Raw genomic sequence first — 13,392 nt, forward strand, 5'->3', positions numbered from 1 at the left:
GCTTCTCAAATGTAAATGTTTGCTAGTTTCCACAGATTTCTTTGATAGAAAATCAAAATCGTTGTGTTTTTGACAACTGGTCAGATGAAACAAGATGCTGGAATATATATATATATATATATATATATATATATATATATATATATATATATATATCTTTGTCTCAAATATTAGAGGCAATCTGAATTTTTGCAGCTCTGTCACTGTCTTAACCCTCTTTACCTTCTACCTGTAAATCATAAATTAATCTTCTTTAAACACACTGAATCTCTGCTCTAACACGCACACATTCTCATGTTAATTTAACTGAAATCGGCTGCTGTTTTTATTATAGTAATCCCATGATATTTATTTTAAATGTTCATACTTACACACATCACCTCAAGCAGAAATAACACATTTTTCTGCTCTGTCACTGTTAAATTCAACACGACAAACAAAATAATGCAAGTTAAATTAATCTACAATAAGTTTATTTTGTCTTGGCATTTAATTTATTAAGGGTATTTTCACAATTATGGCTAATCATTTACTTCTTCTAACGAGAGAAGGGAGCAAACAGAGGACAGGCCAGGTGGTTAGTAAAGTGTGATGTGAAGTGATGTGTGTTGCAGAAGGTACATTCAGGTACTACACCAACACTCCCTCCACAAAAACACACAAACATAGAAGGTGGATCCATCATAAGCAGGAATTAAACTACAGATAAAACCCTTTACAGGTGAGGGAAACAGTGGAGTGATGGTGTTTGTCTAGAAAAATATAATACAGAGCAGCAACAGCGACACTGCCTGCATACCTGAGTTACAACTGGCGTTTGTTTCTCTCACCGCTCGGAGCACTTCAACGGCTTACGAAGGAAACACAACCAAGTCAGAAAAACGACAAAGACTCAATTATAAACTTTTACACTGAACTTCTTGTTGCACAAACGAACAACTCGACAGCGAGTGAATGTTCTCATCCTTGGCACTTTTTATCTGTCAGGGCAGAACCGAAGGCCGGGTCAGCGGACACTTGCCTGTTTACTGACAAACAGAAATTACTTTTTTGTTTATTAACAAAAGTCGAACAGGAAGGAACTATAGCACATATTCACAAAGAGGAAGGGGTTGAAGAGCCAGAGGTCCGTTAAGTGGATACTAGTTGTTTTGTTTTGAAAAGTGCAATAATACGTGGAATTTTTCTTACAGAGCCAAAAAAAGAAGAAAAAATTCACAAAGTTGCTCCCTTTGAGAACAACTGAAGTCCATATAAATGGTAAACTCGTGGTCGGTATTTGCTCAGTACCGTCCTGAAAATAAAATGAGTGTTTTTCTTTTCTGCATTCTGCAGTTTAATAATAAAACAGTCTATGAGTGTTCTGGTGAAAAAAGGAACAAAAAATTTAAAATAAAAAATAAAAAAAATCACCGCAAATCCATCATGGACACAGTGTCGTCGGTGATGGTGACGTGTCCCGCGTGCTGGAAAGGAAGATTTGAGACGTTAGAGTCGGCTCAGGTGGGCAGGAAATAACAATACAATGCACGAGTGCTTGACCTAAAATTATTAAACTTTAGATATTGAAATCAAGAAAATGATACCTGACTTAGGGCTGGGTGATATGATCACAATCTTTTTCCCATGTTGCTCAAAATAAATGTTTATCACGATATATAATCTGTGACTTTGAAGAGTATTCTGATAATGACTGAAGCCTAAAGAAACCAGCTGGCTCTTTTAATTAAACTCTGATATAATTCACCGAGCAAACACGTTTTATCTGCCTTAACTAAACTTCTAAATTTAACCTGTGTTATAACTTCTCAGAAAATGTAAATTAAAAAGTGCAGTCTGGCTGTACTCACTGTAAATAGTGGAGGATCTTTGCTGTGCGGGTGAAAACCTTTCTGTTTACATGTGGAGATCTCATCCGTCCCTCGATCCGTCAACCTGAAGTAACCAATTCTGGGAAACACAAACACACACAGTCACGCTTCAGCACAGAGAGACGCTTAGGGGGAAAACACACATCAAACACGACTCACTCGTTGAATTTCGGCGAGCAGACGATGGCGATGGCCTCCGGCAGCATCATCTGGTAGGAGCAGTGTGTGTGGAGGTCGACGCTGGACAGGAAGGCCGTCTGTGTGGGGTGAGTCTGAGAAGAGAAAAGCCAGTTCACCTCAACATGACGTGTCACTCTGCAAGCTGCTGACTTGCCAAACCACATTTTACACGTTTGTCTGAATAAAGCAGCCAGTGATTTACTGACACTTACATCTAAATATAGATAGAAACAAGCACTTGTGAAGATCAAAAGTGTTAAATTAATCATGTGAATTTGATATTATGATAAAGCACAAGTCAAGAATCATTGACTCTGGGCTTTGTTTTTGGGTGTAAATGATGTAATCTAATAGTGTTAAAGTATGTCCATTAAAGTTCTTATTTTTGCCACTGACAGGCTCAGGTTGTTATCATAAGTGTCTGACAACATTATGGATAAGATCCCTACAGAGAGAGAGCTTTTTATTAAAGAGTACGATTCTTTTTGTTTAGCCAGAAACATCACCATATATCCCTACCAGACTCCATTGACAAAAACAGTAATTTTACCAAGCAGAACACAGGAGCTGCTGGAATACCTCTGCCTCCATCTGTTAGTTAGTTTGTGTTATTGTGTCACTTTCAGTGGCAGAAGAAGTAATCAGATACTTTAAATTAGTTTAAAGTACCACACAGCAACACAAACAAACCAGGCAGCTGTATCCCAGCAGCTCCTGTGTTCTGCTCGGTAAAATGACTGTTTTTGTCAATGGAGTCTGGTAGTGATATACAACCTTGTTTGTGATTAAAGACAAAGAATCTTACCCTTTAATAAAAGCTCTATCTCTGTAGGAATACTATCCATAATGTTGTCAGACACTTAGAATAACAATCTGAGCCTGTCAGTGGTAAAAACAAACACTTTAGTGGACGTACTTTGACGTGGACAGATGCAAAGATTCACTGATTTACCCCCAGAAACACGGGAACATAAGGCCCAGGTTAAATAATACCAGGGTTATTCTTTAAAGTAAAGCAAACATGCTAAATATCAGCTGATTTCAGCTTCTTAAACCAGAAGATTATGATATATGAGTATCTTTGGGAACATGCGATGTTCCCTGGATTTTTCCTTTATGGTACTGAAGCTGCTGTGATGTTTACTCACATGTATCCAGCCCAGGGTGATGAGATCGTACTGGTCCTGTATGAGAAAGAGTTCCTCTTCGTTTTCCGTGTCACAATAGTCCGGTCCGCCGCACTGCTTTGGTACGATGACGTGGGTCACAGTAAACGCATTTCTGGTCTGGAAAAAAGCGTCACACTGTTACACTCCCTTTAAATTATGCATGGCCACCCGTCTGCCAAGAAACCATCCAAGGACACCCCCCACCCCCGAACAAAATTAACAGAGCTCTGACTGGTTCGCTGCAGGCAAAAAACGCTCAGTCATGCTCATAAAAAAGTGACAAAAGTGCTTCAAGTTAACCCCGACCAGCAAAATGAGCCTCATATATTTCAAAATAAAAGCCATGAGCAGATCTAGGACAAGTGCCCTCTGGGGTGGGAGGTCAGCTGATCTACCAAACCACATTCTTTACACATTAATAGCCTGAAAACCAGTGATTAACAGTTTAAAAATGTTTTAATAACATCTCTTTTGTAATAATTTTTGTGCTTCCTGTGACAGAGCTGTTCAACACAGCTCCTCTGTTTTAAGCTCTTACCAGTTTGCCACACAGGATGCCACAAGTTTCTACAGCTCGGCTTGTGTTGGCCTCGGCCAGCCTCAGAAAGCTCCGGCACAGCTCAGCGGGGACGGCCAACTGCCGGAGGGCATCCACCATTGTATCTGCGCAAATCATGTAGAGGAGGAACAAACAAAAGCTGAATGGAAAAGTTAGATTTGTGTGATGTTCTGAGACAAGGCATGGTGTAAACAGGAAATTAAGTAGGTCGAGGTAGGAGGGAGAAATCAGCTCAGAGGAATAAATACTTTAGGGCAAAAGGAGTAGGGGAGTATTTAAATCCTCTGAGGGTCGCCCCCCCTCGTGTTGGAGATTAACTCACTGTTGTTCCCCGGGCTGACCAGAGAGCCGGGCTTGAGCGAGCGGTCGAAGCTGGGCGGGCCGGAGGCAGGTGTGCCGATGGTGGCGGGAGGGTGGTTGTACTGGTGGTTGGAGCCGGTGTACGTGTCCCCGGGGCTGTGGGGAGGGGTGGGGGAGACGAGCGGCGGGCCCTGGATGCCTGGGATGAGCGGCATGTCGGGGGAAGGCGCGGCGGGCGTGGCGAACTCGAGGAGCACGCGTTGGCGCTCCTTCTCCAGCTCCTGGCGGCGGATCATCTCCTCGAAGGCACTGAACTGCTCCTGCTCCCGCTGCCGCCGCTGCATTTCGGCCACGCGCTCCCGCTCGGCGTCCAGCGCTCGCTGCCTGGACTGCTCCTGCGCCAGGGCGTCCTCCTCCGTTTTCTGAACATGAACACAACACACACGTACATGTTTAACTTTCAGCAGGCGGTCTGATTTTTGTCTTTTAATCAAGAAAGACACAAAGAAAAACTGATCTTCAGGTCTCTGATGATGACGTTTTGTCGCAGGATAATTCATGTGAGGTTTAACTCACCTCATTCACTGTAATAAACAATGTGACTATTCAAGGTCAGTGTCATTGTTTTGCCTCCATTTATCCTGATAATAAATGACTGCCTCCTTTCATTTCAACCATGGTATGCAGCCGCTGTGGGGCTGGTTAATGTTTCACCTCATTTACAGTTCAGACAATGGACTGTAGGATCATTTAGTGTTAAAGACGCCGACAGAAACTTTACCTTTTTGACAAGATATTGTGCATATTCTTGTTCAAATCTCCTCAGAAGAGCTTTTTTCAGGATCTCTGCTTGAGGAAACGCAACATCCTTCAGTTTCTGGAGAAGAAATAAAAAATGTAACTGAATGTTAAGCTTAAATATTTTCTAGAAAACAACTAAAATATGTTTTACAGGACAGTATTAAGACTGTGTACAAACCTTTAGTGTGTCCTTCTTCTCAGGGATGTTAGCCGTCTTGTATTCCCGATGCTTGGGAAGTTTTTCTATAAAGAGTCTTGGTGAAAAGAGAAATCCTTATGTTTAACAGATTATTAAAATAAAGATAAATACCTACCACAAACCCTGCAGGGAATCATCAAATTCAGGAAATACTTACGTAATATACTTATTGTAAAGGACGAAGGCGTGCTCGATGTTGCCCTCCTCCGTGTAGATGTTCGCCATGCGGATCATCTCCATGCCCGAGCGGAAGTAGCGTCGGGGGGGCACGTCGTCGTTCACCTCCACCGTGCTTCCCTTCTTGGTCAGAGCACGGACTCGCTCCTCCGGCTGCAGACTGATATCAGTGTGGTCCGCCATCACGACAGCTCAACCTGGGAGACTGAGGGAGACACAGGACGAATATTTGTTTAAGGAAAGCCACGTACAGCCTGTCAGAGAGGTTTACAACAAGTTTTCATGTTATTTGGCTTTTTTGGTTTCTTCCCTCCTTAGAATAAGTTTCTATCAAAATAAAAGCCCTAAAACTTTTCTTCTAGACTGGTAAGTAAACAGCTGTTAATGCTGATGTTAGCTGTGTAGCAACAGTAAAACTACAAACAGCTCGTCTAAGTGTTTCAAGTTTTTAAAATATGTTTTTAAATAATGGAGGTGAAATTAATTCAAAATGGGCTCAAAGCACTTAATACGGTTTTCAATAAAGATCAATTCATTCAAAAGTGAAGCAGGATATCTCAACATCGGAGCAGCTAAAACTGAAACGACCTGCATGGCTACATACCACGATCACAACAGTTTTTTCTTCTTGTGTGTGTGTGTGTGTGAGAGAGAGAGATTTGGGTGAGCTGCCCCTTTAAACACCTGTGGCACACAATAACATCCTGTATATGTGACTTAAGAGCTGACGTCAAACACTGTGTATGGTTTTAAGACATTTTTCTGTCATTTTCAAAAGCGTAATCCACATTTTTGGCTGTTTATTTTGTCCTGTAAGGTAACTAGTTCCTTACAACACTGCTAGTTTGTGTTTTTATCTGTTGTGGATTAACATTTCCCTTTGATGACTGCTGAGCACCGTCCACCTTAAATATACATAACATATAAATGAGCAAACTTTAATTAAATGAACTAAAATAGAAGTTAACTACCAAAAAAAGTGTTAAAAACTCAACAAAATCTAGGAGTTATTTTCAACAAAACACAACTCACAGTTACTGGAAATCTGATATTAAAAAATATGAATGGGTGTGAGTATAACTTAATATCCTGTATCAATGAGAACAAAAAGGCAGTGTCCCTCCCCTCAGCCTGTATTGAGGCCACAGATCGCTCTGGCTGAGTATATTTAGAAAAAAGCAATGACTGCTGGGAGGCTCCATGACTTGGGGTTTTTCCTGCTCTATATCGATCAAACGAAGTCAAATGTGAGAGCGCTTCATCAGCACGCTGACTAACAGTCAGATGGCTTTGTATTGATTCGACCATGAAGGCTTCTTGGCTCACAGAAACACAGCGTGTCAGAGAGAGGACCAATTGAAGCCAGTTTACATCCAGAGGCGTGGCACTGATACAAAGTGAGAGGTGGGCGTACCTGCAATAACACCAACAAACATGAAAGACACACTGCACAGTTTCACAAAACTAAATCTAACTTTATCAGGAATTACAACTCTGGATAAGAACTATATTTAAGTATAATTTTAATGTACTTGTACATCTTGTACAGCTTTGGTTACTAGTTACTTTGAGGATTAAGATTTGATTTTACAACAAACTAGTTCTTTATTAAAAACATGATGCATTGTAATAGATTAAAACTAGTGTAAACTAGTGTAAACTGTGGTTAACATTAGTTAGACCTGATCCTGTGTGATCTGGATGAGGGGGAAATAGTTTAAAAAAAATAAAAGCAAAATAGTCATTTCTTGTATTTTCAGAAAAAGAAAAAAGGTTTAAAATATCTAAAACTGTGGTTTAAAGAGTCTAAAGAGACTGTTTTCTCTGCGTTAACATAGTCCAGGTTTGACAGGTCTAGGTGAATCTGGATCTGATCTGATGTGGCCTGACTGGGGAAACTGGGAATCGGAGGCTATTGTCTGTATATTTGCAGTTATGTTTTTTATTCACAGGAGCGGATAGATAGAAATAAAAACAACACCTTGTTGTCAGAGTTACCTTAAAAAACGAACGAACCTTCGCCTAACTGCCACTCCAGTGGTGAAACAGACTAAGTGCCAGAGATGGGCCCTTTCCAGCTCAAATATTGACTGACACACCGTTATTTTCAGCTCATTTAGAAACCCCTGTGTCCACTGACACTGTCTGGTTGAAAAGATAAAGATAAACATATGTGTTAGGCTCCTGATCTCCACCTATAACCCTCACTGTCTCTGTGCGACGGAGCGTTAGCGGCGCTAACTCGGCTAACTTAGCAAAGTTAGCATTATTTAAAGCAGCTTCAGTGACAACCGAGACTCTTTGTGTTCATTCTTACCCGATCGAGCTGTAAACCGAGGCTTCCAGAGGTCTACATACAGCTGGATCAAAACCAGATCAAATTAAAGTCCTGAAACGGATCCTTTCGGTCCAACGTCCGTACTGATCTGAACACTTCCGCAGTTAGCACAACTTCCGGTCTGACGAGTCACGCCCCGGAGGACGTCAACATGTTATCGATCGATTTTTATAAAAATGTAAAAAAAAATAAAAATAATAATAATTGTACCTTTTCTTTTTGTGAAGTGTGTCCTGAGGGTTTAGGTGATTTATTTTATTTTTCCCTAGACGCTCATTTCTGCCATTAAAAGAAAAAATAAAGAAAAAAAGTAAAAATATTCTCGGTCATTTACTAAATTAAAATTAATAATAATAATTACGAATTACGAATAATTACGAATTAGATTATGAAAGGTCACAATTTTTATATCGAGAGTAGATGAAAATCTAAAATGTCAAACTTACAGTAAAAAAATCTAATCTAATGGTTAATTTACTAAATCAAAATTATGCGCTAAAAGGTGAAAATTATGAGATAAAACGCTATTTCAAAATGAGTATGACTAGTATAAAATTGTTGGTACACAATACGGTTTGTGCGATCTTTCCTGTGAAAGTTGTTAAGTATAAGTGGCTCGTTGGTCTAGGGGTATGATTCTCGCTTTGGGTGCGAGAGGTCCCGGGTTCAAATCCCGGACGAGCCCTTTGTTTTTCCTGAAACACACATTTTATACATAAATAATGAAAAATTACCTTAAAGGTGTAAACTGACTTTCTTTTGTGAAGTGTTTGCTCTTTAAATGGATTTATTTAAATAAAGTATAAGCACCAAGATTATTATTCTGTTGTAGTGCCATCATTGATGCTACATGTGTTAATGGCTACAACTTACGTGTCAATAAAAACGGTTTGTGAGATCTTTCTTGACATGAGGACAAAGGTACACATGGCTCGTTGGTCTAGGGGTATGATTCTCGCTTCGGGTGCGAGAGGTCCCGGGTTCAAATCCCGGACGAGCCCGTTGCTTATAGAACAACCTGAATGCTTGTTAGTATCACCCCCAAAGTCTGTGTTTGTATCCATGTGTCCTTGGAGTTGGGATGCTATTAAGCAAGAACAGTATGTCCAGAACCACTAAACATCACTCTTTGGGTTTATTCCAGTAGCTGTTCTGGATTCAACACTCTTGCTCAATGGTGGGAAACATGGGAAAATAACGAGACCAGATTCAGGTTGTCTTCTTAACTGTTAAACACTCATAGAAATCTTCAGTACCAAGTTTTTAATTGCATTGCAATGCTATCTTGATGCAGTTATGTCTTGTACAAGTGGCTCGTTGGTCTAGGGGTATGATTCTCGCTTTGGGTGCGAGAGGTCCCGGGTTCAAATCCCGGACGAGCCCGTTGTTCTTTGGAAGGTAAAATGTGTTTAGCATCACTCTAGAAGATGAACTTCTATCAGAATCAATACTGACTTTAAAGGAGCCTTACACTATGAGCTCTTTCAACATGTACCTCTGAGACAAAGTGGAACCTGTTCAGTCATTTGTTATTGAAATGAAACAATCTGAGAAGTTTAGAGAGAAAATATGTCTTTGGTGAAGCTGCAACTCATAGGCGTCATTTAGTACTTTACTCGTAAATGCTGAATTTACTAATTTTTTTGTGCTGCAATGTCATTCTTGATGTAATAACAGGATATGAGTGGCTCGTTGGTCTAGGGGTATGATTCTCGCTTAGGGTGCGAGAGGTCCCGGGTTCAAATCCCGGACGAGCCCAAGAGTAGTCAATAGATCTGCACCAAATCTTTGTGGATTGAGGTGAGGAATTTTCTGGACCTTATTCAGCAATCAGTCCTATTGAGCAACAATGGTGTATCCAGAGTTTATTGGTAAGTCATAAATAGGGACAAAAAGTTTTGTGACTGGTACAATATTGAGCAAAGACGGTGTATCCAGAAGCAGTAAGCAGCACAGTTTGATTTTATTCCAGCAGCTGTTTAGCTGTTCCAGGTTTGTGACTCTTGTGCAAGAGGGAAACCATAAGGTCCAGGTTCAAAAATCCTGGACTTATCCTTTATGTTAAGGGTCTGGATACTTCATTTAAACCAATCAGACTTGTGTAATGCAAGGAAAACTTTATACTTGGCTGAAATGTGTGTGAACTCTGAACAATACTAAATGGGAAAAAAGGGTTTAGGGGGTTGAATCACGGATGTGTTATTCTTCCAACTTCTTCAAAGCCTTTGCTTATTCATACAAATTTATCGTATGTTTTGTTATATAGATAATATCCTGCTTGGTAACTAAAACTGTATTTGTCGATGAGCAACTGAAAATTGTGATTAGGTAGGTACACATGCTCTGTGGCTTTCCACCACTGGATATCTGACCTCTAAGCAGCCCTCTGGGTAAAAGTGAGGGGTTGAGTCATGTGTAAAACCCTTTAATTTCATGTTGAATCGTCCTTAGTGTGTCTTTTGCAAGTGGCTCGTTGGTCTAGGGGTATGATTCTCGCTTAGGGTGCGAGAGGTCCCGGGTTCAAATCCCGGACGAGCCCAGGAGTAATCAACATATCCCCCCCGGATCTTTGTGGATTGAAATAAGGAATTTTTGGGATCTTATTAAGCAATCAGTCCTATTGAGCAACATCAGTGTATCTGGAGAATAAGATCTTCTTTTAAAAAAAATCTAATGAAATATATGTATCCAGCTTTAGTGGAAGAAGACTGGAGTAAAATACAACAATGTAGTCATATTCCTGTACAAATAAAATTCCTGCAATTACACGTGTACTTCACTAAAAGTACCTATTGTAGTTAGTATTTGTTGTGATGCAGTACCTAGCGTTGGCCACCAGGTGGAGACACCGCCACTTCGAAAACCCCGAGTCATCGACGAGCTGTGACGTCACCCACAGGCTCCACGCTGCCGCCGTGGCTCATCTGAATGGGAGGACGACAGAGGATAAAAAATACACCCTCCTCCCGGGTCTCCTCCTATCCGTGAATGACTGAAGACGCCGGAGACATCCTGCCGCCGCCGCTGTCCACATCTGTCATTCTCGGTCCGCGAGAGCCCCCCCCCCACCTCCTCCTCGAGAAACGGTTGTTTGTTGAGCGGAGTCGACGTCAAGAGGCTGCTTTCCTTCCCGCAACAGCATCACCGGGTAAGCTAACTGTCACGGCTAATACCGAGCTGGTTCATGAGCCTCTGTGTTAGCCGAGAACACCGGCTCTTATTTAACCGTTAAGACATTAATTCACCCGTTAGAGGACTCCCCTGCCTTTTAGCCTTTTAACACAGGATCCTAGCTTAATCAAGGACTTGCTATAGAAGCTAACGCAAACGCAGCTAAATCAGGAAAACACCTTTAATGTCGCGACTGGTCCTTTTCCATCTTCTCCGTTATTTTTGTTTCGTTTTCGGGGGCTGTGTGCACACATGTGCGTTCAGGCGACACGGGGGGAAATTGAGAAACCCTTGTCGTAGTCATAACAGTGTAACGCAGCCTTGATAAGCTGAAATATAAAGGCTAATTCCCTTTAAATTCATCTGATAGCCTCGCTCTTTTCCTGTGATCTGTCGCGTGCTTGAGGTGGAGAGTAACTGTGAGGCGCTTGTACTTCTACTTTATTACATTTTAGATGGAAATATTCTGCCTATTGCTTCATTTTATTTCTATTTTAAGAGAAACTGCACGCACATATTGGCAAAAAATGACTTTCAGGACAGCTAAAGGATCATGATGCTCATTTTTATTCACATTTTCGCTCTTTTAGACATGAAATAACGTTACTTTTTTCATCTATAGAGCCTCTTGTGTTTCTCTGTCAGTGTGCAGGCATTTTTTTTATGAATGAGACTCGTGATTTTGTCTCCACGCACTTGATTCAGGAACCCTCCGACACCTCTTTACTCCACTACATTTACCTGACGACTATAGTTACTTTGCAGATTTAATTTTCGCATATATTAAGCTTATAGAATATAGTGCATTACTAGGTATTAAACCAGTGACAAAAACACAAACATACTCTCTCATTTCAGTGAAATGAGAGCAAAGAAGTTTGGAAAATGTATTCATGTTTGTGCTTTCCTCTCCTATTAATCATCTCACAACCTCTCAGATTGATCCACTGATTCTTTGGAGGGCTAAACCAACTAACTGTAGTTAAATTAGTTAAAGCTACAACAATAAAATGTTTATTACACATGGATCCATCACTATTAACAATAGCTAGAATAATATATCAGTCATCGAGGAGATTTTACCACATGAGTACTCTAACTTTTGATACTTTGAGATCAGTGCAGTATTGAGCAAGAACAGTATGTCCAGAACCACTGAACATCACTGTTTGGGTTTATTCCAGCAGCTGTTCTGGATTCAACACTCTTGCTCAATGGTGGGAAACATGGGAAAATAAGGAACCCAGGTTCAGGTTGTCTTCTTGGTGGAACTGTTAAACACTCATAGAAATCTTTAGTTTTCTGTGAGTGTTTTTAATTGTGTTGCAATGCCATCTTGATGCCGTTAACACATGAGCAAGTGGCTCGTTGGTCTAGGGGTATGATTCTCGCTTTGGGTGCGAGAGGTCCCGGGTTCAAATCCCGGACGAGCCCGTTGTTTATAACTGAGACAAAGTGGAACCTGCAGCAGTTTCCAGTCATTTGTATTGTATTTGTGTGACTCAGTCTAATTACTCATTTCTAATTCTGTAATGTTGGATAGTTTGACCTCTTCACGCCTAAAACTGTGATCGAAATGAAACAATCTGAGAAGTTTAGAGAGGAAATATGTGTTTGGTGGAGCTGCTAACAACTCATAGGCGTCTTATACATGACAAGTCTCCAAGTGCTTTACTTGTAAATGCTCAATTGATTCATTTATTTGTGCTGCAATGTCATTCTTGATGTAATGATTGGATAGAAGTGGCTCGTTGGTCTAGGGGTATGATTCTCGCTTAGGGTGCGAGAGGTCCCGGGTTCAAATCCCGGACGAGCCCAAGAGTAGTCAACATGTCCACACCAGATCTTCGTGGATTGAGCTGAGGAATTTTCTGGACCTTATTCAGCAATCAGTCCTATTGAGCAACAATGGTGTATCCAGAGTTTATTGGTAAGTCATAAATAGGGACAAAAAGTTTTGTGACTGGTACAATATTGAGCAAGGACGGTGTATCCAGAAGCAGTAAACAGCACAGTTTGATTTTATTCCAGCAGCTGTTTAGCTGTTCCAGGTTTGTGACTCTTGTGCAAGAGGGAAACCATAAGGTCCAGGTTCAGAAATCCTGGACTTATCCTTTATGTTAAGGGTCTGAATACTTCATTTAAACCAATCAGACTTGTGTAATGCAAGGAAAGCTTTATACTTTGGAATTATTATGGTTAAATCTGACTCCACATGTTTTTCTTACCTGTCATGTATATATGAAATTTGCTGAGATTTCTGTCATAAAATTGGTTTAAAGCACTTGGAGAAGTCCTGGAAATCAGTTGGCTGAAATGTGTGTGAACTCTGAACAATACTAAATGGGAAAAAAGGGTTTAGGGGGTTGAATCACGGATGTGTTAGTCTTCCAACTTCTTCAAATATTAATGTTGTCTTCACTCATTCATACAAATTTATCCCATGTTTTGTTATATAGATAATATCCTGCTTGGTAACTAAAACTGTATTTGTCGATGAGCAACTGAAATTTGTGATTAGGTAGGTACACATGCTCTGTGGCTTTCCACCACTGGATATCTGACCTCTAAGCAGCCCTCTAGGTAAAAGTGAGGGGTTGAGTCATGTGTAAAACCCTTTAATTTCA

The 13,392-nt window shown here is 40.6% G+C and overlaps 2 protein-coding genes and 7 non-coding genes across 10 annotated transcripts in view; 8 read left to right on the top strand and 1 right to left on the bottom strand.

The window, feature by feature from the left end:
- Positions 1–456: 456 nt before the first annotated feature.
- LOC108891357 (STAM-binding protein-like A) lies at positions 457–7,723 on the bottom strand. The gene is made up of 10 exons (XM_018688497.2): positions 7,574–7,723; positions 5,237–5,461; positions 5,059–5,134; positions 4,861–4,956; positions 4,102–4,501; positions 3,759–3,883; positions 3,200–3,337; positions 2,031–2,143; positions 1,851–1,950; positions 457–1,466 (listed from the first exon to the last, which is right to left on the bottom strand). Exons 2-10 carry the CDS (start codon positions 5,437–5,439, stop codon positions 1,410–1,412), a joined length of 1,308 nt encoding a protein of 435 aa, XP_018544013.1. The 5' UTR covers positions 5,440–5,461; positions 7,574–7,723; the 3' UTR covers positions 457–1,409.
- Positions 7,724–8,207: 484 nt separating this feature from the next.
- trnap-ugg (transfer RNA proline (anticodon UGG)) lies at positions 8,208–8,279 on the top strand. Its single transcript has one exon. It is a non-coding gene; the product is annotated as a tRNA-Pro (tRNA).
- Positions 8,280–8,523: 244 nt separating this feature from the next.
- On the top strand, positions 8,524–8,595 carry trnap-cgg (transfer RNA proline (anticodon CGG)). The gene has a single exon. It is a non-coding gene; the product is annotated as a tRNA-Pro (tRNA).
- A 310-nt stretch (positions 8,596–8,905) lies between these two features.
- trnap-ugg (transfer RNA proline (anticodon UGG)) lies at positions 8,906–8,977 on the top strand. Its single transcript has one exon. It is a non-coding gene; the product is annotated as a tRNA-Pro (tRNA).
- A 303-nt stretch (positions 8,978–9,280) lies between these two features.
- trnap-agg (transfer RNA proline (anticodon AGG)) lies at positions 9,281–9,352 on the top strand. Its single transcript has one exon. It is a non-coding gene; the product is annotated as a tRNA-Pro (tRNA).
- A 709-nt stretch (positions 9,353–10,061) lies between these two features.
- On the top strand, positions 10,062–10,133 carry trnap-agg (transfer RNA proline (anticodon AGG)). Its single transcript has one exon. It is a non-coding gene; the product is annotated as a tRNA-Pro (tRNA).
- A 366-nt stretch (positions 10,134–10,499) lies between these two features.
- Positions 10,500–13,392, top strand: part of slc39a14 (solute carrier family 39 member 14) — a 31,655-nt gene continuing 28,762 nt past the window's right edge. Inside the window, exon 1 of one of the 2 annotated variants that reach the window (XM_018688494.2) lies at positions 10,500–10,742. In XM_018688494.2, the coding sequence (XP_018544010.1) occupies positions 10,583–10,742 (160 nt within the window). In that variant the 5' untranslated portion in view covers positions 10,500–10,582. The remainder of the gene's footprint in view (positions 10,743–13,392) is intronic. The other variant, XM_018688493.2, reaches the window with a different exon arrangement.
- Positions 12,128–12,199, top strand: trnap-ugg (transfer RNA proline (anticodon UGG)). The gene has a single exon. It is a non-coding gene; the product is annotated as a tRNA-Pro (tRNA).
- Positions 12,511–12,582, top strand: trnap-agg (transfer RNA proline (anticodon AGG)). The gene has a single exon. It is a non-coding gene; the product is annotated as a tRNA-Pro (tRNA).

This window comes from Lates calcarifer, linkage group LG13 (genome assembly GCF_001640805.2).
Source record: "Lates calcarifer isolate ASB-BC8 linkage group LG13, TLL_Latcal_v3, whole genome shotgun sequence".
Lineage (NCBI taxonomy): Eukaryota > Metazoa > Chordata > Actinopteri > Centropomidae > Lates > Lates calcarifer.